This window comes from Mustela lutreola, chromosome 8 (assembly GCF_030435805.1).
Source record: "Mustela lutreola isolate mMusLut2 chromosome 8, mMusLut2.pri, whole genome shotgun sequence".
NCBI classification, from domain to species: domain Eukaryota; kingdom Metazoa; phylum Chordata; class Mammalia; order Carnivora; family Mustelidae; genus Mustela; species Mustela lutreola.
The window spans coordinates 14,944,120-14,967,646 of NC_081297.1; the positions used below are offsets into that span (position 1 = coordinate 14,944,120).

Here is a 23,527-nt window from a genome sequence, read left to right on the forward strand (position 1 = left end):
GTGCAGGGCTTGAACTCATGACCCTAAAATCAGAACTTAAGCTGAGATCAAGAGTTGGACACTTAACCAACGGGGCCACCCAGGTGCTCGCTCCTCAAAAGCTATCTTTTAAAATGGGAAGCTAAAACATCTATTTATAATGCAAAGACTTCAAAAGGGAAATGCAGATTCTTAACTAAAAATTACTTCCCTTACTTACTAGCTGTCAGGTCCTTGAAATGTAAGAATAAGGTACATAAAAGCACAGCAATTATCATACAACATAATAACTGCTATTATAGAGATATTTAAAACAAAAAGTGGTAAAGAGCGCCTGGCTGGCTCAGTGGGTTGGGCCTTTGCCTTCGGCTCGGGTCATGATCTCGGGGTCCTGGGATCGAGTCCCGCGTCAGGCTCCCTGCTCAGCAGGGAGTCTCCTTCCCCGCCCCTCTCTGCCTGCCTCTCTGCCTACTTGTGATCTCTGTCTGTCAAATAAATAAATAAAATCTTAAAAAATGAGAGAGAGAACAGAGAGCAACTAATTTCCAAAGTCAGATACAGCTTCACTAAGGTAACACCTTATTTCCAAAATAAGGGAAACCTGGGGGTAAGGGACAAACAAAATGTCATCAAAGCACCTGGAATGTTTCAGAAGTAGTCCAAAGATCAGTGATGACAGAATGAACTAGATAGGCTAAGGTCAAATTGTAAAGAGCCTGTCTGAATTTAATTCCATAGCTAATTTATTAGTTTTGTTTTATAGCTAGAAAATAGAAGACAAAGATAATAAACTGGATGAAAAAAGGCTGACGGAACAAGAGAAAAAATGGTATGAGCCTGAACCAAGCCCAAGCGAAAGACAGAAATAACAAATCATGGACAACAGACATTTGGAAAAATCAACAAGAGGACTGAGAGGAAGAAGGCTTCTGGGTGGACACTCTATCAATTTATTATCTCATAGCTCCTCTTCATCCTTTTTGTTGGCTCCATGAACAATGATCTGGGCTCTTTAAATATTTTTCCCTTGCCAGCTGGGACAATGTAAACTTTGTCAGTAAAGAGCACAGGAGACACTGTAAGAGAAAAGTGTTTTTGTATCTGGTTCCGGTGTGCTCGTTCAGCAGGGTCCTACGTGCAGCACTCATGATGTTTCTAGCATCTGCCTGCCACTTGTACGGCTTCTCCAAAACTTGGCTTCTACAGTAAACTGTGGCTTCTATAGTAAACAAGTAGTAGCTTTTCCAGTAAGAGACATTCCCATGAACAGCTTTCCCTGCTACCCTGCATGACTGATTTCCATCAAGTGCAGCTAGCGTGACACACCAACTTAGCCAGTCGATGAGCCAAAGCCATGCCCTCTTCCAAGAAGGTCAGGACCTCAGCCGTGGGTGAAGAACTCTTCCTGCCATTGCGCCATCTCAGTCCTAAGAGTATTAGCTACTCCTTAAATCTGCTAGTACTCTGTGTTTTAGAGTTTACTTATTACTAGCCAGTTCCTAGCTATTCCAATCCCTTAAAAAAACAGGGTTTTAAAAATGTTAAACTAAAAAAATTACACTAATTTTTAGCATTATAACTATGTGGTTTCTCTATCCTGGTTGGAACCAGACTGATAGGGCCAAACCCACTGCAAGTTCAAATACAATGTAATGTGAGAATAGCCAAGTTTGGACATCTTAATTTTGAGGTCCCTGAAATTCTCTTCAGAGGGTTTTGTTTTTTTTTTAAATACATTCTTCTCAAGGTGCTTAACTTTTTTTTTTCTTTGAGATTTTTATTTATTTGACAGAGACATTTCAGACATTTTTACAACATACTAAATCAAAAACACTGTTTCTCACATAATCAGGGTAAAAACTATTACCTCACTGCCAACAGCCTCATGCTCAGGAACTACATCTCGATGGGGGTTTTGCAAAGCCGACGCACTGACAGAAACAGATGTGCTTTTTGGTGAATGGAAGGCATTGATGAGGTGACTCAGAGGAACTGTAACCTAAAAGAAGATCAAAGTTGAAATTAAGTAGTGTGCTTTTTAAAATTAAAACAGAAAAAAATCTTTTTATCATCAGGATCTGGGATTTGTAAAAAGTTAAAATGCACTGTACAGGGCGCCTGGGTGGTTCAGTGGGTTAAAGCCTCTGCCTTCGGCTCAGGTCATGATCCCAGGGTCCTGGGATCGAGTCCCGCATCGGGCTCTCTGCTCAGCAGGGAGCCTGCTTCTCCATCTCTCTCTGCCTGTCTCTCTGCCTACTTGTGATCTGTCTGTCAAATAAATAAATAAAATCTTAAAAAAAAATGCACTGTGCATCAGAACTATATATTAAAAAATATAAATACTCAGATTTATTGCTAGTAAGAAAAAACCAGGTAAATTCTTCCAGGACAGTATTCTGGCTATATGAATCCAAAGTATTAAAAATATGTATTTTATTCCCCATTAATCTATTTCCTAGTAGTTTATTCTAAGGGAAAAAATCTGAAAAGTGCTTGTATATGCATAGATGACAATTTTCATTAAAACATTTAAAAAGCAGCAGAAGGTAGAAATGCCCACCATTAAGACAGTGGGCTAAATAAACGATACCACCACAAAATGAAATATTTCAGACTTTAAAAAAAAAAGTAAGCATATATCCAGAATTTTATTTTTCTCAACTTCCTCACTGCACCATCCTGTTCTTACCCTATTCTAAGTCACCATCATCTATACAAAGACTTTTGCAACAGCCCTCCTAATTACTCTCTCTGAACCTGCTCTATTAAAAACAAAGTCAGATCTCATCACTCCTTGGCTTAAAACCCTCCAACAGCTTCTCTTCTCACTCACAATAAAAGCAAAAGTCCTAAGCATTATGACACAGAAAGCCCTCTATGGTTATCACCTTTCCAAATCTACCCACCACCATGTTCTACTTCATTCTCTCTATTTTAGTCATACTGGCCTCCTTCCTGTTCTTGGAACAACACCTAGCAAGCTCTCACCTCAAGGACTTTGTTTTATTCCCTTTTGTCTAGTTTGCTCTCTGACTTTAGTTCTTAACTCAAATGTCATCTTCTCTTTTCCCTAGCTAACCTATTCAAAATTTTAACAACCCTCCCCTAAAAAAATATTCCTTACCCTTTTCACTACTCCATGCTCTCTTCTTCTTCTTCTTTTTTTTTTTTTAAAGATTTTATTTATTTATTTGACAGAGAGAGATCACAAGTAGGCAGAGAGGCAGGCAGAGAGAGAGAGGAGGAAGCAGGCTCCCTGCTGAGCAGAGAGCCCAATGCGGGACTCCATCCCAGGACCCGGAGATCTCGACCTGAGCCGAAGGCAGCGGCTTAACCCACTGAGCCACCCAGGCGCCCTCCATGCTCTCTTCTTGACAGTTCTGGTCTCTAACATACTTTATACATAATCTACTTATTTATCTATACATTGTTTCTCTTGTTTCTCTCTCAACCAATTCTGACACCAGCTGGTTGTCCAACAATCCAATTCTCAAACTAACTGCCCAGTGTTAGTGTAGAACCCACAAGTTAAAGGCTCAGCCCCGCCCCCCAAGTCTGTTTTCATTTCAGATACCAGTCACAAGTTCTAAGCCATTCATACTTCTGATCTACCAGCTATAAATCTGGGTTTCCTCAATCTCCTCCCCAGGTCTGATAATTTGCTAGAACAGCTTACAGAACTAAGGAATATAATTTACATTTACCGGTCTATTAAGGAAGAAAGGAAGGAAGGAAGGTAGGTAGGTAAGTAGGAAGGAAGGGAGGGAGGGAGAAAAGAAGGAAGGGAAGGGAAGAGGAGGGGAGGAGGTAGGGAGACAATGGGAGGGAGTAAGGAAGGAAAAGAAAGGAAAGAGGGAAAGGGAAGGGAAGGGAAGAGGGAAGGAGGAAAGAAGGGAAGTGCTTGGGTGTTTCAGTCGGTTAAGCATCCACCTTCAGCTTGGGTCATGATCTCAGGGTCCTGGGATGGAGTCCTGCATAAGGCTCTCCACTTAACAGAGTCTACTTCTCCCTCTTCCTCTGTGATCACTCTTGCTTTCACGCTCTCTCAATTAAGTAATTAAAAATCTTTTGGAAGAAAGGAAGGAGGGAAGAGAGGAAGGAAGGAAGGAAGGAAGGGGGCCAGATGAATAGGTACAGCCAGAAGGGTCCAAGATGTGGAGTGTATCACCCTTCTGAATGGTGAGTCTTTGCACTGAATCTCATTGCTTAAGGGTTTCTAAAGAGATCAATCCCTAGGCCAGCCCTCCCCTCCAAAAAGCCTGGGGAGTTAGGGCTGAGAGTTCCCACCTTCTAATCACTAGGTCTTTCAGGCTGTCCAAAGACCCTATCCTAAATCACCTCATAAGCACTAAATCCAGGTGTGATCCAAAGGGGTGCCTCAGAAATACCACACTCCTACCACACGGGAAATTCCAAGGGCTTTAGGAGCTTCATGACAAGAAATGGGAACAAAGACCAAATATTTACCTTTTATTATATACCACAGTCTTCCACTAAAATCTAAGTTTGATGTGGCAAGGGATTTTTTTCCTCTAGTTTATTTTATTTCTGTACTTATTTAATGTAAAACTGTTAACAAAGTTAGGTGTCCCTGGAAAAAGACAGACATAGCTTTCTTGACATAAGGCACCCAGCCATCTTGTGAGAGAATATAAAACAGCTTAACAGCGTGCTCTCATCTGATTTTTATGGCATAAACGAAATTGCGAACAAACCTGTTTTTTAAAGATAATGGCTTCGTCTCTACCTTTCTCCCTAGAAGGGAATCTATGCCAACTCCAATAAATGGGAAGATACACTTGGACTTACGAACTGATGTGAAATGCAGAACCTTTGAGTTTCGAGTGTTTTGAAGATTGAATAACCTTGCTCAGCATGGGTGACCGCAAAAACAACGTAACACCATCTACATGTCACAACTGAGAAAAACTGGGGAATGTTGTCTAATGCCCCATAAAATGGACTAGGTGGGGGGGATGTAAAACAGCCACTCTCAGGCCAGAAGCCTAATCATGTCAGGGGCAATAAATCTGTGGTAAGATCTCCAGTTATCTTTTCAGGATCTAAATCCCTTTAGCCCTCACCAACTAGAGGCAGAAAACTGATGATTCTATCCCTTGCTGTACCCCCCCACCCCCCCACCCCCACCCCCCCACTGACCTGGGCTCAGGCACTTTAAGACAACTTTTGCCTCAATTCCATGATGTATTCCCCATCCCACAAGCCTCGTCATGAATATGTACAAACCCTTAGCATAAAACTTTCCCAATTTTGTTATTCAGGGAAACATTTCTCTGGGAAAGCCTAGTGTTCTCCTTTATTTGCTGCCAAGACCTTTTCCTATTCTTTGACTTGGCTGTATCTTTTGGCTTGATAGTCACCAAGAGACAAACCCAGTTTTCAGTAACAAAATGTTTTTATACAATACTTACATGACTACATACTTTAGATTTTATTTTTGTTTTATTCATACTGTATCCCAGTGCAACAATAACGCATGGTAGATGCCAAATATATATATATATATATATATATATATATATTTTTTTTTTTTTTTTTTAAGATTTACTTATTTGACACAGAGAGAGAGATCCCAAGTAGGCAGAGAGGCAGGCAGAGAGAGAGGGGAAGCAGGCTCCCTGCTGAGCAGAGGCTCGATCCCAGGACCCTGAGATCATGACCTGAGCTGAAGGCAGAGGCTTAACCCACTGAGCCACCCAGGCACCCCGCCAAACAAATATTTCTTGAGTAAATGAATAAATTAAATGGGTTCTTACCATCCAGGCATATCTCATTTTATTGTACTTCACAAATACTGCATTTTCTATAAATTGGAGATTTGCGGTAACACTGCATCCAACAAGTCTTTGGCACCATTTTTCCAATAGCATTTGCTCACTTCACGTCTCTGTCACATTTTGGTAATTCTCACAGTATTTCAAACTTTTTTATTATTGTATTTGTTATGGTTACCTATGATTAGTGATTTTTGATGTTAATACTGTAATTGTTTTGGGATGCCATGAATCACACCTATATAAGACACTGAGTTTAATCAGTAACTGTCGTGGGCCTTCTGACTGCTCCACCCATGGGTCCTTCCCATCTCTCTCCCTCTCCTTGGGCTTCCCCATTTGCGGAGACACAACATCAAAATCAGGGCAATTAATAACCCTGCAATGGCATCTAAGTGTTCAAAGGAAAGGAAGAGTCACACATCTCTCCCTTCCAATCAAGATTTATTTATGATTAAGCCTGGTAAGGAAAGCATGTCGAAAGCCAAGGTAGCCTGAAAGCTAAGCCTCTTGTACTTTGCCAAGTTGTACATGCAAAAGAAAAGTTCTTGAAGTAAATTAAAAGTACCATTATAGTGAACACACAAATGATAAAAAAGCAAAATGAGGCCTTCTTGCTGAAAGTTTTCGTAGTCTGGCTAGAAGATCAAACCAACCTCAACATTCCCCTAAGCCAAAGCTTAACTGAGAGCAACCGCCTAACTGTATTAAATCTATGAAGGCTAAGAAAGGTGAAGAAGCTGCAGAAGAACATTCTGAAGCTAGCAGAGGTTGGTTCATGAGGTTTAAGAAGCCGTCTCCATAGGGACGCCTGGGTGGCTCAGTTGGTTGGACGACTGCCTTCGGCTCAGGTCATGATCCTGGAGTCCCAGGATCGAGTCCCGCATCAGGCTCCCAGCTCCATGGGGAGTCTGCTTCTCTCTCTGACCTTCTCCTCGTTCATGCTCTCTCTCAAGTAAATAAATAAAATCTTTAAAAAAAAAAAAAAAAAAAGAAGCCGTCTCCATAACGTAAAAGCACAAGGTAAAACAGCAAATACAGAAGCTACAGCAAATTATTCAGAAGATCTAGATGGCACAGATAACTAATGAATAACTATGCAAAACAGATTTTCAGTGTACAAGAAACAGCCTTCTAAGATGTCATCTAGAACTTTCATAACTAGAGAGAAGTCAATGCCTGGCTTCAAAGCTTCAAAAGACAGGCTGGCTCTCTCGTTAGGGACTATGATAGCTGATTTTAAGCTGAAACCAGTGCTTATTTACCATTCCGAAAATCCTAGGCCCTTAAGAATAGTATTAAATTGGGATGCATGGGTGGCTCAGTTGGTTAAGCCACTGCCTTTGGCTCAGGTCTTGATCCCAGGGTCCTGGTATCGAGTCCCACATGGGGCTCCTTGCTTGGCAGACAGCCTGCTTCTCTCACTGCCTCTGCCTGCCTCTCTGCCTGTGTGTGTACTCTCTCTCTTTTTAAGAGAGAAAGTCACTTTCTCTCTTTAAAAAAAAAAAAAAGGAATAGTATTAAATCTACGCTGCCTCTGCTCTATAAATGGAAGAACAAAGCCTGGTTGATAGCACATTTATTTAGAATATGATTTAGTCAATACTCTAGGCCCCCTGTTACCAGACCTGCTGCTCATAAAAAAATGATTCTTTCAAAATATTACTGCTCACTGTACAGTACTGAGTAATCAAGGACATTGCCAATTGCCAATGTCCTTGATTACCCAAGAGCTCTAGATGTGTACAACCAGATTAATGTTGCTTTCCCGTCTGCTAACACAACATTCATTCTACAACCCATGGGTCAGAAGCAATTTATACTCTCAAGTCTTATTAAAGAAATACATTTTGGGGTGCCTGGGTGGCTCAGTGGGTTAAGCCTCTGCCTTCAGCTTGGGTCATGATCCTGGGGTTCTGGGATCGAGCCCCACATCGGGCTCTCTGCTCGACGGGGAGCTTGCTTCCCCCTCTCTCTCTGCCTGCCTCTCTGCCTACTTGTGATCTCTGTCTGTCAAATAAATAAATAAAATCTTTTTAAAAAAAAAATACATTTTATAAAGACTACAGCTGCTACAGAGTGTGATTCTTCTGATGGATCTGGGCAAAGTAAACTCAACACCTTCCGGAAAAGGATTCACCATTTCAGATGGCATTAAGAACATTTTCACAGGAAGAGGTAAAAATATCAACATTAACAGGGGTTTGGAAGAAACGGATTCCAAACCTCACGGGCTGACTTTGAGGGGGTCAAGACTTCACTGGAGAAAGTAACTGTAAATGTGGTGGAAATAGCGAGAACTAGAAGCAGACCCTGAAGATGTGAGGAAAGCACTGCAATTCCATGATCCCACTAACACGGATGAGTTGCTTCTTATAGATGAGCCAAGAGAGTGGGTTCTTTCTAAGATTTTATTTATCTGAGAGAGAGTGTGTGTGAGCGAGCATGCGATTGAGAGAGGGCACACAAGCCACAAGCTGGGAGCAGAAGCAGGACAGGGAGAAGCAGGCTCCCCGCTGAGCAGGAAGCCCAATTTGGGGCTCGATCCCAGGACCCTGGGATCATGACCTGAACCGAAGGCAGATGCTTAACCAACTGAGCCACCCATGTGCCCCAAAAAAGTGGTTTCTGGAGATGATATGTACTCTTGGTGAAGATGCTGTGAAGGCTATTGAAATGACAAAAAATTTGGAGTATTACATAAACTGAGTTGATAAGGAAGCGCAGGGTTTGAGATGATTCAGTTCAATAATGAAAGAAGTTCTACTGTGGGTCAAATGCTATCAAATAGCACCACATCCGACAGAGAGATCATTCATGAAAAGAAGAGTCCATCGATATTGCAAACTTCAGTGTTGTCTTATTTTAAGAAATTGCCACAGCCACCACTCACCTTCGGCAGTCACTACCATGATCAGTCATCAGCCAACAATTGTGAGGCAAGACCCTCCATCCGCAAAAAGATTATGAACGCACAGATGATAGGCGAGCCTGGATGGCTCAGTAGGTTAAGTGTCCAACTCTTGATTTCTGCTCGGGTCAGGATCTCAGGATCAAGAGATGGGAGCCCAGGATGGGGTTCCGCACCCAGCAGGGAGTCTGCTTGAGATTCCCTTTCGGTCTCCCTCTGCTCCCGTGTGTGCGTGTGTGTATGTGTGTGTGTGTGTACACTCTATCTCTAAAATACATCTTTAGGGGGAAAAAAAAAAAAAAGGGCACAGGACACCTGGGTGGCTCATTCAGTTAAGTGTCTGCCTTTGGCTCAGGTCATGATCCCACATCTGGCTCTCTGCTCAGCAAGAAGCCTGCCTCCACCCCGGCCTGTGCTCTCTCTCCCCCTCTCTCTGACAAATAAACAAAATCTTTAAAAACAAACAAACAAAAAATAAAAAAATTTAAAAAACACAGGGACAGGGGTGCCTGGGTAGCTCAGTTATTAAGCATCTGCTGGGTCCTAGGATGGAACCCCGCATTGGGCTCCCTGTTTGACGGGAAGCCTGCTTCTCCCTCTTCCACTCCCGCTGCTTGTGTTCCCTCTCTCTCTCTGTGTCTCTGTCAAATAAATAAATCTTTAAAAAAAAATAAAAAGCATAGGTGATGGTTAGCATTTTTCAACAATGAGGTATTTTTTAATTAAAGTATAACATTGTTTCATTGTTTTTAATAGATCATAGTATAGTGCAAACATAACTTTTAGATGCACTGGGAAATCCAAAAATTCATTTGACTTTTGTTATTGTTAATACTTGCTTTATTTAATGTGGTAGTCTTGAACCAAACCCACAGTATCTTCAGGGCATGCTTGTCTGCCAGGTTTTGTACTATGCGCTTCATTTATAACATCTCATTTAATCCTTAAAACAGGCATAAACAATATTTTTACTTCTCATTTAATTGATAAAGACAGCAAGAATTTAGACAGGCTTAGGGACACGTTCAAAGTCACACTCAACAAGTCAAGTGTATGAACAAAGATTCTAACCAAGATACGCTGACTCCAGATTCCAATTAGACTTTTACTGAAACAGAAATAAATTGACAATATGTTGTAAAATTTAAAAAAATTGTTAAATGTAAGGGCGCCTGGGTGGCTCAGTGAGTTAGGCCTCTGCCTTCAGTTCAGGTCGCAATCTCAGGGTCCTAGGATCCAGCCCCACATCAGGCTCTCTGCTCAGCAGGGAGCCTGCTTCCCCCTCTTTCTCTACCTGCCCTCTGCCTATTTGTGATCTCTCTCTGTCAAATAAATAAATAAAATCTTTTAAAAAATTGTTAAATGTAAAACTACATCTTTTTTTAAAAAAGCATGCGTACACATATTTGTATCGAGGTAAGAAGTATGAAGGAATATATTCTAAAATACAATGTCTGCACCATGAAATTATGGAGTTTTTTAAAAAATTATTTATTTATTTATTTGACAGAGAGAGAGAGAGAGAGAGCGCACAAGCAGGCAGAGTAGCAGGCAGAGGAAGAAGCAGGCTCCCCACTGAGCAAGGAGCCCAATGTGGGGCTTGATCCCAGGACCCTGGGATCATGACCTGAGCTGAAGTCCTCTCAACCAACTGAGCCATCCAGGTGCTCCGGATTTTTATTTTCTTATCTGTATTCTTTTCAGCATTTTTGGCAGTGAGCATGTATTATTTTTAGGATGAGAAAGAAATAAGCTCTTTTAAAACTACAGGAACAAAATTATTTTAAGATACGTATTTTCTGCCTATTTCTTTGAAAAGCTTTATTTCAATTAGTTATAGCGCTTCTCATTCAAAAATGGATTTAAATTACTAAAAGATGGAGGCGCCTGGGTGGCTCAGTGGGTTAAAGCCTCTGCCTTCAGCTCAGGTCATGATCCCAGGGTCCTGGGATCAAGCCCTGAATCAGGCTCTCTGTTCAGCAGGGAGCCTTCTTCCCTTCCTCTCTGCCTACTTGTGATCTCTGTCAAGTAAATAAATAAAATCTTAAAAAAAAAAATTACTAAAAGATGGTTTGATCTCTTCTCAATGAAAAAGTTAACTTTTTGTACCTTTCCTTACTTCACAGTTTAAATTCAGGCATATTCCACCGATTAAGCAGCCAGGAATTACAAATGCTTACCATCTTTCACAGCGTAAAATGTGTAAGGGTTCTGTGAGCCCAGTTAAGCTTGCCTACAGTACACAAAATACCTTCACCATCTCTACCAACATCATGTACCCCTAACTCTCCATCCAGCTGATGATAAATCTCCTAAAATTGAGTCTTCTTGATACAAACTTCTTGAACTTCAGTTTTAAAGGGTTTAATATTGTTTCCAACAGGCCAAGTCAGACTTCTTTTTCAAATAACTGGTAGGATTCCTCTAGATGTAAGCTAGGATGCAATAGGAAGTTACTCAAGTAAGAGGGTAGAAAGCTATTAGAAGAGAGGAAGGAAAGGGACAAAGGCAGGGAAGGAATATGTTTTGTTTTATAGAACCAACAATTCCAGCCAAGGAGACATATTTCACCTGGGAGCCCCTTGCCAGGTGTGTCTCCTTGACAGCCCCTTATGTGAGCCCCTTGCTAGGTGGGTCTCCCTGAAGCCCCTCTGAGCTGTCCTGAAGTTACCTTTAGCACATGATAATGCCAAGATCCCCTAGAGGCTAAGCTTCTCACCATTTTTTTGAACATACAATGTGTGCAATAGCATGCTGACATGCTGGGCCTGAGCAACTGACTTGAAGTGCTCCCTGCCCCACCCCCTAACACACTGAATAAAAGCTTCCCTATACTAATCCCACAGAGCGCCGTCTGTCCCCTTACTTGTAAGAAGTAATCAAGTCCTTTGTTTTCAACAGTTCCTTGAGTTGTGTTCAACTTGATGCATCTCAAGTGGCAAACCCCTTGAATTTGGTTACACGGACACTGTCATATTGGTAAATAACATTTCCATGCATCTGGCTGATCAAACCAGAAACATCTCTTTCCATCATCCGTCATATCCAATCTCTCATTAAATTCTACTCCTTGTACAAAACAAAACAAAACAAAAAATCCCTAACTCGTGGGGCAAGTTGGTTAAGCGACTGCCTTTAGCTCAGGTCATGAACCCAGGGTCCTGGGATGGAGTCCCACATCTGGCTCCTTGCTCAGCAGGGAGCCTGCTTCTCTCTCTCCTATTTGCTACTCCACCTGCTTGTGCTCTGTCAAATAAATAAAAATTCTAAAAAAACCCAAAAAAACAAAAAACAAAACCTAACTCATCCCCTTCTTTCCATAACCACTGTCCCCACTTTAGTGGTCCATTACCCCCCTCCAGGATTACTGCAATAACATCCTTAACTGAAAACACCTCCGCTCTTGCCCTTCTAATTCTCCACAGAAGCCAGAGTGATCTACTGAAAATGTAAATCTGATCATAGCATTCTGTGCTTAAAAACATCCAATGGTTCCCAATAAACTTAAAATGAAATCCAAAGTCCCGTCTTATTAGGGGTGCTTGGGTGGCTCAGTTGGATAAGCAGACAGTTAAGCATCTGCCTTCAGCTCAGGTCATGATCCCAGAGTCTTGGGATAGAGCCCTGGATTGGATCAAGCCCTGCCTCCAATGGCAGGGCTCCCTACTCAACTCCCTGCTTGGTGGGGGTGACTGCTTCTCCTTCTTCCTCTGTCCCTCCCCCTTTCTCTCACTCTTTCTCAAATAAATATATAAAATCTTAAAAAAAAAAAAAAAAAAAGGTAAGTTACCTTATTATAACTTCCTCTATGATTTGCCTCACTGCTTCTCCCCCACCTCATTTCTGTCATCACACCATTTAATCACTACATTCTAGCCACGCTGGCCTTATTTTTGTTCCCCCAATCAGCTAAGCTCTTCCTTATCTCAGGACCTGCAGATACCTGGGATAACTGTTTTCTTCCATTCACTCTTTACCTGGCTAACTCCCATTCCATTTTTCTTCATATGTCCATCAGGATTCCACATTTGTCTTCTCCACCTGACAGGCACATTACTGATACTCAATAAATAGCTAATCACTTCATTTTCAATTATCCAGCCAGTACTAGCCAAAAAACAAACAAAAAACCAAGAGAGTGGGATTACACAAAGAAACGTAATTATACGTTCCTGAAACTTGAAAGTATTAAAATTATTTTAAAATCTAAATATGTCCAAAACCTGTTTATTTGCAAAACTGAGAACTCCCCCCCAAAAAACAAAACAAACAAACAAACAAACAAAAAATCCTATCAAAATGTTACCATCCAAAAAAGATGATTAAATGAACCAAGGACAAAACATTGTCACAAGTGATTACTCCTGAAAGAAGATAATTAAGAACCCTGGGAATCTTTTTTTCTGCCCTATCTTTTGCTTTATGAAAAAAACGGGACAGGGGCTAAACAAAAATAGTAACGCAAGCAGTCAATAACTTAAAAATGTGTTTATTGGTCTTTTCTGGCCCAAAGGAAAAAAAAAAAAAGCAAGCAAGCAAGCATTCGTGGTACTCAAATTATTACAACGTGTTTGAGTTAAATTCCATTTAAAAAGGAAAGAAAGAATTGGGTATCGGGGTTGTTACAGTAAATCTCCGGAGAGGTGATAAGATAGAAAACATTACTTGCTCCCTTTACATCTAAGGCAAAGGCGTTTCCATCCTCACTCCGCACCCCCCACCCCAGAATGTCCGGCGCTGAACAATGCCTAATGGATTCTCTAGGAAAAATTCCACGCTATCACGCTATCAACCAAGGTCTCCATCATACCGATCTCTACTACAGCGTCCGCCTTCTACTCTCAGCGTAGCCGCGGATCCCTTCTCAATCCTAGGACTCGCTTTGGGTAGATGGCTTCCCTCCTAGGATCCCAAACGAGAAACAGCTTCTACAGAACGCAAACGGCAAACAGCCGCGGGCAAGAAGGGAGGAAAAAAGGGACCGATGCCAGACTCACCTGGGGCTGCACCGTACTCGACAGGGAAAACATCTCCTCCGGGCTCTCAGCTACCTCGCCAGCCTGCCGAAAGTGCCCCTCTGTCCACGGCTCGGCGGGGAGGTGCTGAGCCCTTCTTTCCTTTTCTTTTCCCCTCTCCCCTTACCCCTTACTCTTCCTAGAAACAGAAAATGGCTTCCCCTTCTCACAGCTGCTGCAACGACAGACAATCTGCCCCGGAAGGTAAGGTTCCAACGCACCAGTACTTCCGGGGCAGGTGGGCAATGCTCGGGGGCGTACGTCTGCCGCTTCCCTTTTCCCGGACTGACGTATCTACTGCCGCAGCTGAGGTCCCCTGGCCCCGAAACTAGCTGATGTCCACGTTGAATGATACAAGTGCGGGATCCCCAAGCTCTCTGGCCGTACTTCTTTCTTAAGGGGCGACGGCATCGACCCTCTTAAGTCTTTCTTTTTACACCGAATTTATCAAACTTTCCAGTCTAGTCTCCTTTTCCGACGAGGCCGGACGGTACGATAGTTTGGGTAACTATCACCTCCCTCTTTTGCTACGATTTGGTGCTCTTTATCTTCCCCACAATAAATCGAAAATTCTTCCTGTTCGTTCTAATCCGCTTCAGTCCGGCAAGTTACATCGTGTTTCTATGTCGGATGACAGGGCCAGCCACCGGCTTCCTGCTCATCCAGTTTCTCCACATTCTCGGATTTGCACTAGCCAGACCAAACTGGCTGACATTTCCCGCCAGGGTGCGAGGTCGCGAAGGAGTAAAAACCAAACAAAGAAAGCAAAAGTGAGACGAGGGCAGGGTCCCGTCAACCTCGACTGGAGAGTCAGGAGAAACCTCAGGTCTGCGATCGAGATTCCAGTCCGAGTAGCCCCTTTCTCTTGTAGACCAAAAACTGTGCTTCCCCCATTATTACAAAAGAAGTGATTGGGCCGCGGTCCCCGCCCTCGAAGAGTCTGTGGATGGTTGGAGAATTTCCCAAGGTCCCCGCCCGCGCCTACAAACCAGAGACGACGGGGGCGGGGCTGCGCTGGGGGCGGGGCTGCGCTGGGGGCGGGGCTGCGCTGGGCTCGGCGCGGCGAGCGCCGCAACGCGGTGGCGTCACTGACGGCGGAGTGCGTGGGCGGGGTCTTACTTTGAACTCAGTTGGCGGGAGTTGTGGCTCGCAAAGGGGCCTTGGCTGATGCTGCAGGCTTCTATCCGGGCTGGCTTACGATGGAGCCCACTGCGGGAAGCGAGAAGGAGTGTGAAGAAGATGCGGTTACAGGAGAGTGCGTGAATAGGATCCCAGTGCCAAGACCTCCCTCCATTGAGGAATTCACCATAGTGAAGCCCATCAGCCGTGGCGCCTTTGGGAAAGTGTATCTCGGGCAGAAAGGCGGCAAGTTGTACGCAGTGAAGGTAAGAAGTCGGGGAGAAAAGAAAGGGAAAGAGTCCGGACCTTCGGCCCTCTTTCCTGCCTCCGGGTTGGGCAGGCCCCAGGGCCGCAGGAGCCTATAGAGCGCTGTGACATGACTTCTTACTTGGGGTGACTTGAGCGCCGGCAGGCTGGGTGTCTCGCCTCTGCCCCGCCCTTCCTTTCACTCCGCCAATGCTGAGGAGAAGCCAGGATTTCTGAATCATGTTTACCATCTTGATCTTTACCGGGATTAAGTTCGAAACATTAAATTTGAAACAATTATTTAAAGACTGAAACATGTGGGACGCCTGGGTGGCTCAGATGGTTAAGCGGCTGCCTTCGGCTCAGGTCATGATCCCATCGCCCTGGGATCGAGTCCCACATCTGGCTCTTTGCTCAGCAGGGAGCCTGCTTCTCCCTCTGCCTCTGCCTGCCATTCTGTCTGCCTGTGCTCGCTCTCCCCGCCCCCCGATAAATAAATAAAATCTTAAAAAAAAAAAATAAAATAAAGACTGAAACATGTTAGAACATCTCACTCCTTTATCCTTGCAGCAGCATATATCATTAGGAAAGCACTCAAGAGCTTTCAGTGTATTTGAGCCTCTCCTGGCCTCCCTTGGTCCTCACCCACTCCATAGTTTCGGATTACTCTCAATTTCCTCACTGAGTGAACATGAGAAAGGAAAGAAACGGGCAGGCTGAGAGCTGATGCATTTTCACCTTCCTTGCTATGTGAATATCTATCAGGTCTCTTGGAATTGTACTTGCCTGACTTTGAACAGTACTCTCTGCCTAAAGGCTTCAACACTGAATCTTCTGTATTTCCTCTCTCCGTTTAGTAAAATCACCTTCATCGCTGTCATTCAGGCTAGAAACTTGAGTCATTTTAACTTTCTTCTACTTCATTTGTATAACCAGTGTCTCAGCTAGTCCTGTCAATTCTATCTCCTATTCCTTCTTACCATCCCTTCCTTTCCATTCCGAAGACTACCCAAATACAGGACTTCATTTTTTCTTTGTTTTTTTCTTCCTCCCTCCTACTTTCCCTCCCTCTTTCCTCCTTAAAAGTACTTTTGGTAAATTACAGTTTGGGTAACTATCACCACTCTCCGATTTTAGAATATATCCATCACTCTAAAAAGGTCTGCTGCCTGTCTTCAGTACCTCCCCCTTAACACCCCTGGCCCCAGGATACCAGCAATCTACTTTCTATTTCTACAGATTTGCCTTTTCTCTACATTGCATGTAAATGGAATCTTACAACAGATAGTCTTTTGCATCTAGGTTTTTTGGTTTTGTTTTTACCAGTGTTTTTTGAGATTCATCAGACCTTCATTTACATACCTAGACTATTGGAGTAAACCCCTAAATAGAATCGCTACTTTTTTCATCCACTCCTTAGGCTGTGACTTGCAAGCTAAAGTCCAAACTTCTTAGAAAAACAATCATAGGGCGCCTAAATGTCTCAGTCAGTTGAGCGCTCAGGTCTTGATCCCGGAGTCCTGGGAGTCCCAAATATCGCTTCACTCCTCTTCAAACCTTACCTGACCTTTAAGACCCACTCCATTGAAATTAATTCTTCCTTGCTTCATATGTTCCACCAGTTTTTTGCTTTTCTTTCTACTCTGTTTCCTAATCAGTCATTATTAGTTGTTGAAATAAAAATACCAATTCATTTTTTCGATGAATGTTTGTTGAGTATCCCCTTTGTGTGTAGGGTCTAGGGTCCAGTGTTGCACACAAACATGCGTTCACAGAGCTTCCAATCTAGTGGAATGACAGGTAAAATCATGTTACAGACTGGCTTTGTCAATTTCCCTCAGTTTTCTTATGGAAAGTATATAAGGCTGGAATTTATGGTGTATTAATTATACACATTAATATTGATTTTATTACTCTTAATGAGTCCCTGGAAGAAATATGTCTTTTAGTAGTCTTTCTGACAATTGATCTCAATGTTACTGTCTGTTCAGTTTAGTGCTCCAATCTTAATATAGATTATACTACAGTTTTGCTTCTGTACCAGTTACCTGTCAACTTGAAAAGAGCATTTCTTGTTATTTTCTGTAAGACTGCATTTGAGACTGTTAACTTTCAGTAGTTTTAACTATTAAGGTTTTTTTCTTAGGCAAACAAACTTCCAGTATTCTTCCTCTTTCTGATTCAATTCCCACCCATCAAAGAATCAGAAGTTAAAGAAAATTTATTAGCTCCTAATTATCTTTGCCTAGGTTCCTGATTATCTGGGGGCTTGTTAGGAACATTACTACCTTTGAATTTGTTAAAAGACTAGTAGGATGGAACTATTTTTCTACTAAAATGTAGGGCACTAGGGGAGCATGTGTTTATTTCTTGTTCCTTCTCAAAAGGGATGCGATGCCACTTGATGCTAACATAAGCAGTTCTCAGGCGCCTGGGTGGCTCAGTGGGTTAAGCTGCTGCCTTGGCTCAGGTCATGATCTCAGGGTCCTGAGATCGAGTCCTGTATCGTCCCCCATCGGGCTCTCTGCTCAGCAGGGAGCCTGCTTTCTCCTCTCTCTCTGCCTGCCTCTCTGCCTACTTGTAATCTCTCTCTGTCAAATAAATAAATAAAATCTTTAAAAAATAAATAAATAAAATAAAATAAGCAGTTCTCTGAAGAAATTTTAGTTCTGTTTACCATATTAGCTCTTTTTCTGACCGTTTCCTGAGGGCGATGACAATGACATCTATGTTCTTTCTATCTCTGGTTGTTTTCACAAAGGCAATTCTGAAACCTGAGAACACTCTTGTAATAAAAAAAAGAAAATGAATATATTGTTATGTTGTCTCCCATAGGTTGTCAAAAAAGCCGATATGATCAACAAAAATATGACTCATCAGGTACAAGCTGAGAGGGATGCCTTAGCCCTAAGCAAAAGTCCTTTCATTGTCCATTTGTACTATTCCCTACAGTCAGCAAACAATGTCTACTTGGTAAGTAATTAATTTTACATTTTTTTCGTCATTTAGCAATCACCAAATTCACTGAATTAAGAATACTGTTGAGGTGGCAGGGGTGGCACTTGGCTGGCTCAGCCAGGAAAGCATCCAACCCTTGATCTCAGGGTTGTGAAGTCAAGCCCCTCACTGGGTGTAGAGAGTACTTAAAAATAATTTTTTAAAGATTATTTATTTATTTATTTCACAGAGAGAGAGATCACAAATAGGCGGAGAGACAGGCAGAGAGAGGGGGAAGCAGGCTCCCCGCTGAGCAGAGAGCCTGATGCGGGGCTCGATCCCAGGACCCCGAGATCACGACCTGAGCTGAAAGCAGAGGCTCAACCCCCTGAGCCACCCAGGCACCCCCAAAATAAGTTTTTAAGGCATGCATCGGTGGTTCAGTGGGTTAAGTGTCTGCCTTCGGCTCAGGTCATTATCCCAGGGTCCTGGGTTCAAGCCCTGCATCATACTCCCTGCTCAGTAGAGAACCTGCTTTTCTTTCTCCCTCTGCCTGCTGCTCCCCCTGCTTGTACACTTCCTCTCCCTCTTTCTCTATGTCAAATAAATAAATAAATCTTTAAAAATATATATTAAAAAAAAAAAAAAAAAAGAATCCAGTCTCTGTGTTTAGAGTACTTTGGTTTGAATTACAACTTTTGCACATACTAGCTTTATGACTTTGGCCAAGTTCCCGTAACTTTGCATGGGCCAGTGTTCTGTGGAGAAAAAGAACTGTGTGTGTGTGTGTGTGTGTGTGTGTGTGTGTGTGTAGGGTGGAGATTTAAGGAATTGTTCTATGGGATTGTCATGGTTGGCAAGTCTGTAATCTTGCAGTGTAAGCCAGCAGACTGTAGACCCAGGGAGTTGATGTTGTAACTCAGGACTGAAAGCAGTGTAGAAGCAGAATTCCTTCTCCTTGGGGTGGGGTGGGGATAGGGGGTATGGAGGAAAACACCTTGATCTTTTTTTCTTTTGATGCTTTCAACTGACTGGATGGGGCCCACCTAGATTATGAAGTGTCATCAGCTTTTACTTAAAGTATACCTAAATGTGGGGTGCCTGGGTTGCTCAGTGGGTTAAAGCATCTGCCTTCAGCTCAGGTCATGATCCCAGGGTCCTGGGATGGAGGCCCGCATCGGGCTCTCTGCTCGACGGGGAACCTGCTTCTCCCGCCTCCCCTCTCTCTGCCTGCCTCTCTGCCTACTTGTGATCTCTGTCTATCAAATAAATAAATAAAATCTTTAAAAAAAAGAAAAAAGTTTACCTAAATGTTAATCTCATCTAAAACACAACTTCAGAGCAACAATTAGGTTAATATTTCGCCAAGTCTCTGAGTACTAGGGATTGGCCAAATGGGACATAAAATTAACTATCCCATGTTAGTTTCCTCATCTGCAAAATGGAGATAATAATAGCACCTACCTCAAAGGTTGTTATAAAATTTTAATAGGTAAATATAAAGCATGTAGAATAATATCTGACACATAGTGCTAAAAATATTTGGTAAGTAAAGGATATATACTAGGAATACTATAAAGTTTGGTGTATAATAAGGCAAGTATTGGGAAGTGGTGGATTTTGAGCAGGCGGACTTTGAGAGTTGCTTGTTTTTCATTTCTAATGAAGAATTTGCAGGAGCGAGAATTGGTGAGGATATTTTAACTACAAATTATAGAGATCTGACTCCTGAGGTAGTGTGGATTAAATGTTTAGCGTCTCCAATAGCTTCTGTTCAGTATGCACAAATGGTTTTCTACGGATGGTTGGCCTTAGGATGTAGTTTTTTGGCCCTGAATTTGTAGTTTATCAACAGAATGTTCATTTCATCATAATGATTTGCCTTCAGGAGTGGAATACCTTTATCCTTGATATGCTAAAGCTTTCTGTAAGTCTGTGGAATATAATTGTGGGACACTTCAACTTTTTGCTGTATCAAAAGCTTGAAACTGAACAGAACATGATATCCAGCTTCAAGCTGTACACCTGAAAATTCAGGGTAGATTATAAAAATAGAGTCTAAAACTCTTTTGGTACCTCATGGTTAAATCCATTTTTAGCCTTTCAGAAAATCTATGAGTATATTTAGACTGACATTAAATGTGACTTCAAAGATTAAATGGGAAGACTAGAAAACTTTGGAGAATAAGAGGTTTTTCTAGGAGAGTGGTGAGCACTTTTTTTTCATTTGGACTAATTCAGGATCAATAAAAGTTTTTTTACACAGTTTAAGTACATGAATTATGATCATATTATACTATTGTTCTATACTGGTGACCACATCCTTTCTAATGGCTACACAGAATTATATGGATTTATTAAGGAATTCCATAATTTTTATAACAAACGCCCTATTAATGAGTTGGTTTGGGTTCTTTGACTATTCTAGACAATACTCAAAAAAATAAAATAAAATAAAATAAACAACAGTCCAACGAATAGCTTAGCATGAATGGTAGTAGCTAGTTGTAATGACCTTCTCTGTAAGCAACAAGACCTGGCAATACTATGGGGAAGGATATTGGAGCAAGGATACAAATTTGTATTGAGGGAATTCACCCTCAGGACAACATTAAGGGCAGCCCTTCAGGAGACCGCCTAGGTTCTAAGAAACCCAGATATGTGGGTCTACTTTTTATAGGACGATTCACTGTCTGAGAGTGTTGAAAAAAATAGAGTAGCAGTAAGAAGGTAAAAACCAAATACTATAATAATAATTGACTTTCCATTTTTTTAAGCCTGTGGTAAGCCAAATCTAGTCCACTGTTTCTGCACAGCCTGTGAGCTGAAAATAGTTTTGGCATTTTTTAAATGTTGAAAAAAATCTAAGGAAGAATAATACTTTGTGATAAGTGAAAACTATATGAAATTTGAATTTCAGTGACTAAATACATCTTATTGGAATACAGCCACATTCTTTGTTTACTTATTGTCTATGGCTGCTCTTGGGCTACAACAGAAGATTGAGGTAGTTGCCACACAGACCATATGGCTTGCAAAGCCTAAAATATTTACTATCTGGCTCTTCACAGAAAAAGAAGGAAACACTGACATATTCCGTTCCCAAAGAAGGTAGGGGACTATTTAATCACACACGGCATACAGAACAGTATGTAGTAAAGGCATTAGAGAGCACCAGGAAGACTTAAAGGATTAAAACAATATCCTGTTAGTTTCAGGTGTAAATCATAGCGATTCCATATTTTTATACATTATGAAATGAGCCCCACAATAAGTCTAGTTACCATCTGTCACCAAAGTTATTGCAGTGTCATTGGCTCTATTTCCTGTGCTATACTTTTTTCATCCCTGTAACTTAAGTATTTTATAACTTTTTTTTTTTTTAGAGGGGACAGGGGCAGAGGGAGAGAGAGAATCTTAAGCAGATTCCATGCCCAGCACAGAGCCCAACACCAAATTTGATTTCACGACCCCAAGATCATGACCTGAGCTGAAACCGAGAGTCGGCCACGTAACTGACTGAGCCACCCAGGCACCCCATAACATCTTTATAGAAAGAAAAAATATAATATAAGTTCATGCTGAAATTTCTTTCTTCTTGATGCTGAAATTTCCAATTCAGTGGGAAATCATAGAATTTTATCCAGCATCTTTTATTTTTTTTTTAATTCTTTTTTTTTTTTTTTCAGAGATTTTATTTATTTATCAGAGAGAGAGAGGAGGAGAGAGCGAGCACAGGCAGACAGAATGGCAGGCAGAGGCAGAGGGAGAAGCAGGCTCCCTGCTGAGCAAGGAGCCTGATGTGGGACTCGATCCCAGGACGCTGGGATCATGACCTGAGCCGAAGGCAGCTGCTTAACCAACTGAGCCACCCAGGCGTCCCTATCCAGCATCTTTTAAAAAAAATGTATAACATATAAAAATATTTTGGAAACAATGTATTCTTTTACCCTGACAATCTGGGTTCCTAAAAACATTAATGTAAATACTCATTTGATTTTTTTTTTTAATATTTTATTTATTTATTTGACAGAGATCACAAGTAGGCAGAGACGCAGGCAGAGAGAGAGGGGAAAGCAGGCCCTCTGCTGAGCAGAGAGCCTGATGCAGGGCTCGATCCCAGGACCCTGGGATCATGACCTGAGCCGAGGGCAGAGGCTTTAACCTACTGAGCCACCCAGGTGCCCCTCGTTTGCTTTAACTTATAACATTATATATTTAATATTTTCAAAATAACAAATATCAATATTGTTTTACTAACACTAAAACAACTAGAGTCAATTTAGGACTTTTTTTTTCCTGTTCTTTTTGTCCTTGGGATATAGTATTAAAATTCTGGTTTTTGAAGTCACTTGAAATCATTTCTGCTTGGTTATAAAACTTGAGATGGTGCTAGTGTCATTTGTTCCCCTTTTGTATCATAGATTTCTACTTAAAAAAGAGAATCCATAAAAGTAGTAGAAGAAGGAGGGGGCACCTCAGTGGCTCAGTGGGTTAAGCCTCTGTCTTCAGCTCAGGTCCTGGGATCAAGCCCTGCATCAGGCTCTCTGCTCAGCAGAGGGCCTGCTTTCCCCTCTCTCTCTGCCTGCCTCTCTGCCTACTTGTGATCTCTCTCTCTCTCTCTCTCAAGTAAATTAATAAAATCTTAAAAAAAAAAAAAAAAAGTACTAGAAGAAGGGGCACCTAGACGGCTCAGTCAGTTAAGCGTCTACCTTCCACTCAGGTCATGATCCCAAGGTCCTGGGATTGAGCCCCATCTGGCTTCTTGCTCAGTAGGGAGTCTGCTTCTCCCTCTCCCCCTACCCTTGTTCATACTCTCTCTCTCTCTCTCTCTCTCATGTGCTCCCTCTAATAAATAATATAAAATCTTTCCCAAAAAGAGTACTAGAAGAAAATTGATGTGAATATTTTTATAATCTTAAATTGATACAGGTCTTACTAAGTACAAAATAAAACATTTTGTATCAAAATATTTTAATGCAAATGGTATTTTGATACAAAATACCATTTACATAGTCAAATAACAAGTTTGGAGAAAATATTGTTCAGAAAAATACAGAAAAGTCTAATTTTACTACTATGTAAACAGATTTTATACATCAATAAGAAGGAATTAAATACCCAAGTAGAAAAATGGGCAAAGAATAGAAGTGATTCACAAAAGATACATGCAAGACCAAAAATAGGAGCACGTGGCTGGCGCAGTCAGTGGAACATGTGATTCTTGATCTAGGGGTTGTGGGGTCAAGCCCCACACTGGGTGTAGGGATTACTTAATAAAATCTTAAAAAAAAGTGTAAAGATCCGAAATCTCCCTACAAGTCAATAAACATCTAAACAAGTCCTTTTGTTCTTAGATTGACAAAGAGAGAAAGGATCAGTAATTATTGTTGATGAGGACATAAGAAACATTCTCATGAGCTCAAGTGCAGTATGTTTACTTATTTATTTACGTACTACTGAATTATAAACTCACTGAGGAGACATTTTATTTTTGCTTATATTTCCAGTGCTAGCACCGTGTG

The 23,527-nt window shown here is 41.7% G+C and overlaps 3 protein-coding genes across 12 annotated transcripts in view; 1 reads left to right on the top strand and 2 right to left on the bottom strand.

Moving 5' to 3' along the window:
- The window catches only part of LOC131838135 (ATP-dependent zinc metalloprotease YME1L1), a 53,570-nt gene extending 39,675 nt beyond the window's left edge, over positions 1-13,895 (bottom strand). Inside the window, exons 1-2 of one of the 2 annotated variants that reach the window (XM_059183859.1) lie at positions 13,683-13,894; positions 1,847-1,978 (exon numbers count right to left, since the gene is read on the bottom strand). In XM_059183859.1, the coding sequence (XP_059039842.1) occupies positions 1,847-1,978; positions 13,683-13,715 (165 nt within the window). In that variant the 5' untranslated portion in view covers positions 13,716-13,894. Of the gene's footprint in view, positions 1-1,846; positions 1,979-13,682 lie in introns of both variants that reach the window. The other variant, XM_059183860.1, reaches the window with a different exon arrangement.
- Positions 13,896-14,805: 910 nt separating this feature from the next.
- The window catches only part of MASTL (microtubule associated serine/threonine kinase like), a 35,165-nt gene continuing 26,443 nt past the window's right edge, over positions 14,806-23,527 (top strand). For 2 of the 4 annotated variants that reach the window (XM_059183857.1, XM_059183858.1), the window contains exons 1-2: positions 14,808-15,085; positions 17,901-18,038. In XM_059183857.1, the coding sequence (XP_059039840.1) occupies positions 14,900-15,085; positions 17,901-18,038 (324 nt within the window). In that variant the 5' untranslated portion in view covers positions 14,808-14,899. Of the gene's footprint in view, positions 15,086-17,900; positions 18,039-23,527 lie in introns of all 4 variants that reach the window. The other 2 variants (XM_059183856.1, XM_059183855.1) reach the window with 2 other exon arrangements.
- Positions 14,816-23,527, bottom strand: part of ACBD5 (acyl-CoA binding domain containing 5) — a 93,928-nt gene continuing 85,216 nt past the window's right edge. For all 6 annotated transcript variants that reach the window (XM_059183868.1, XM_059183863.1, XM_059183862.1 and 3 more), the window contains one exon: positions 14,816-14,909. In XM_059183868.1, coding sequence (XP_059039851.1) covers positions 14,816-14,909 — 94 coding nt within the window. The remainder of the gene's footprint in view (positions 14,910-23,527) is intronic.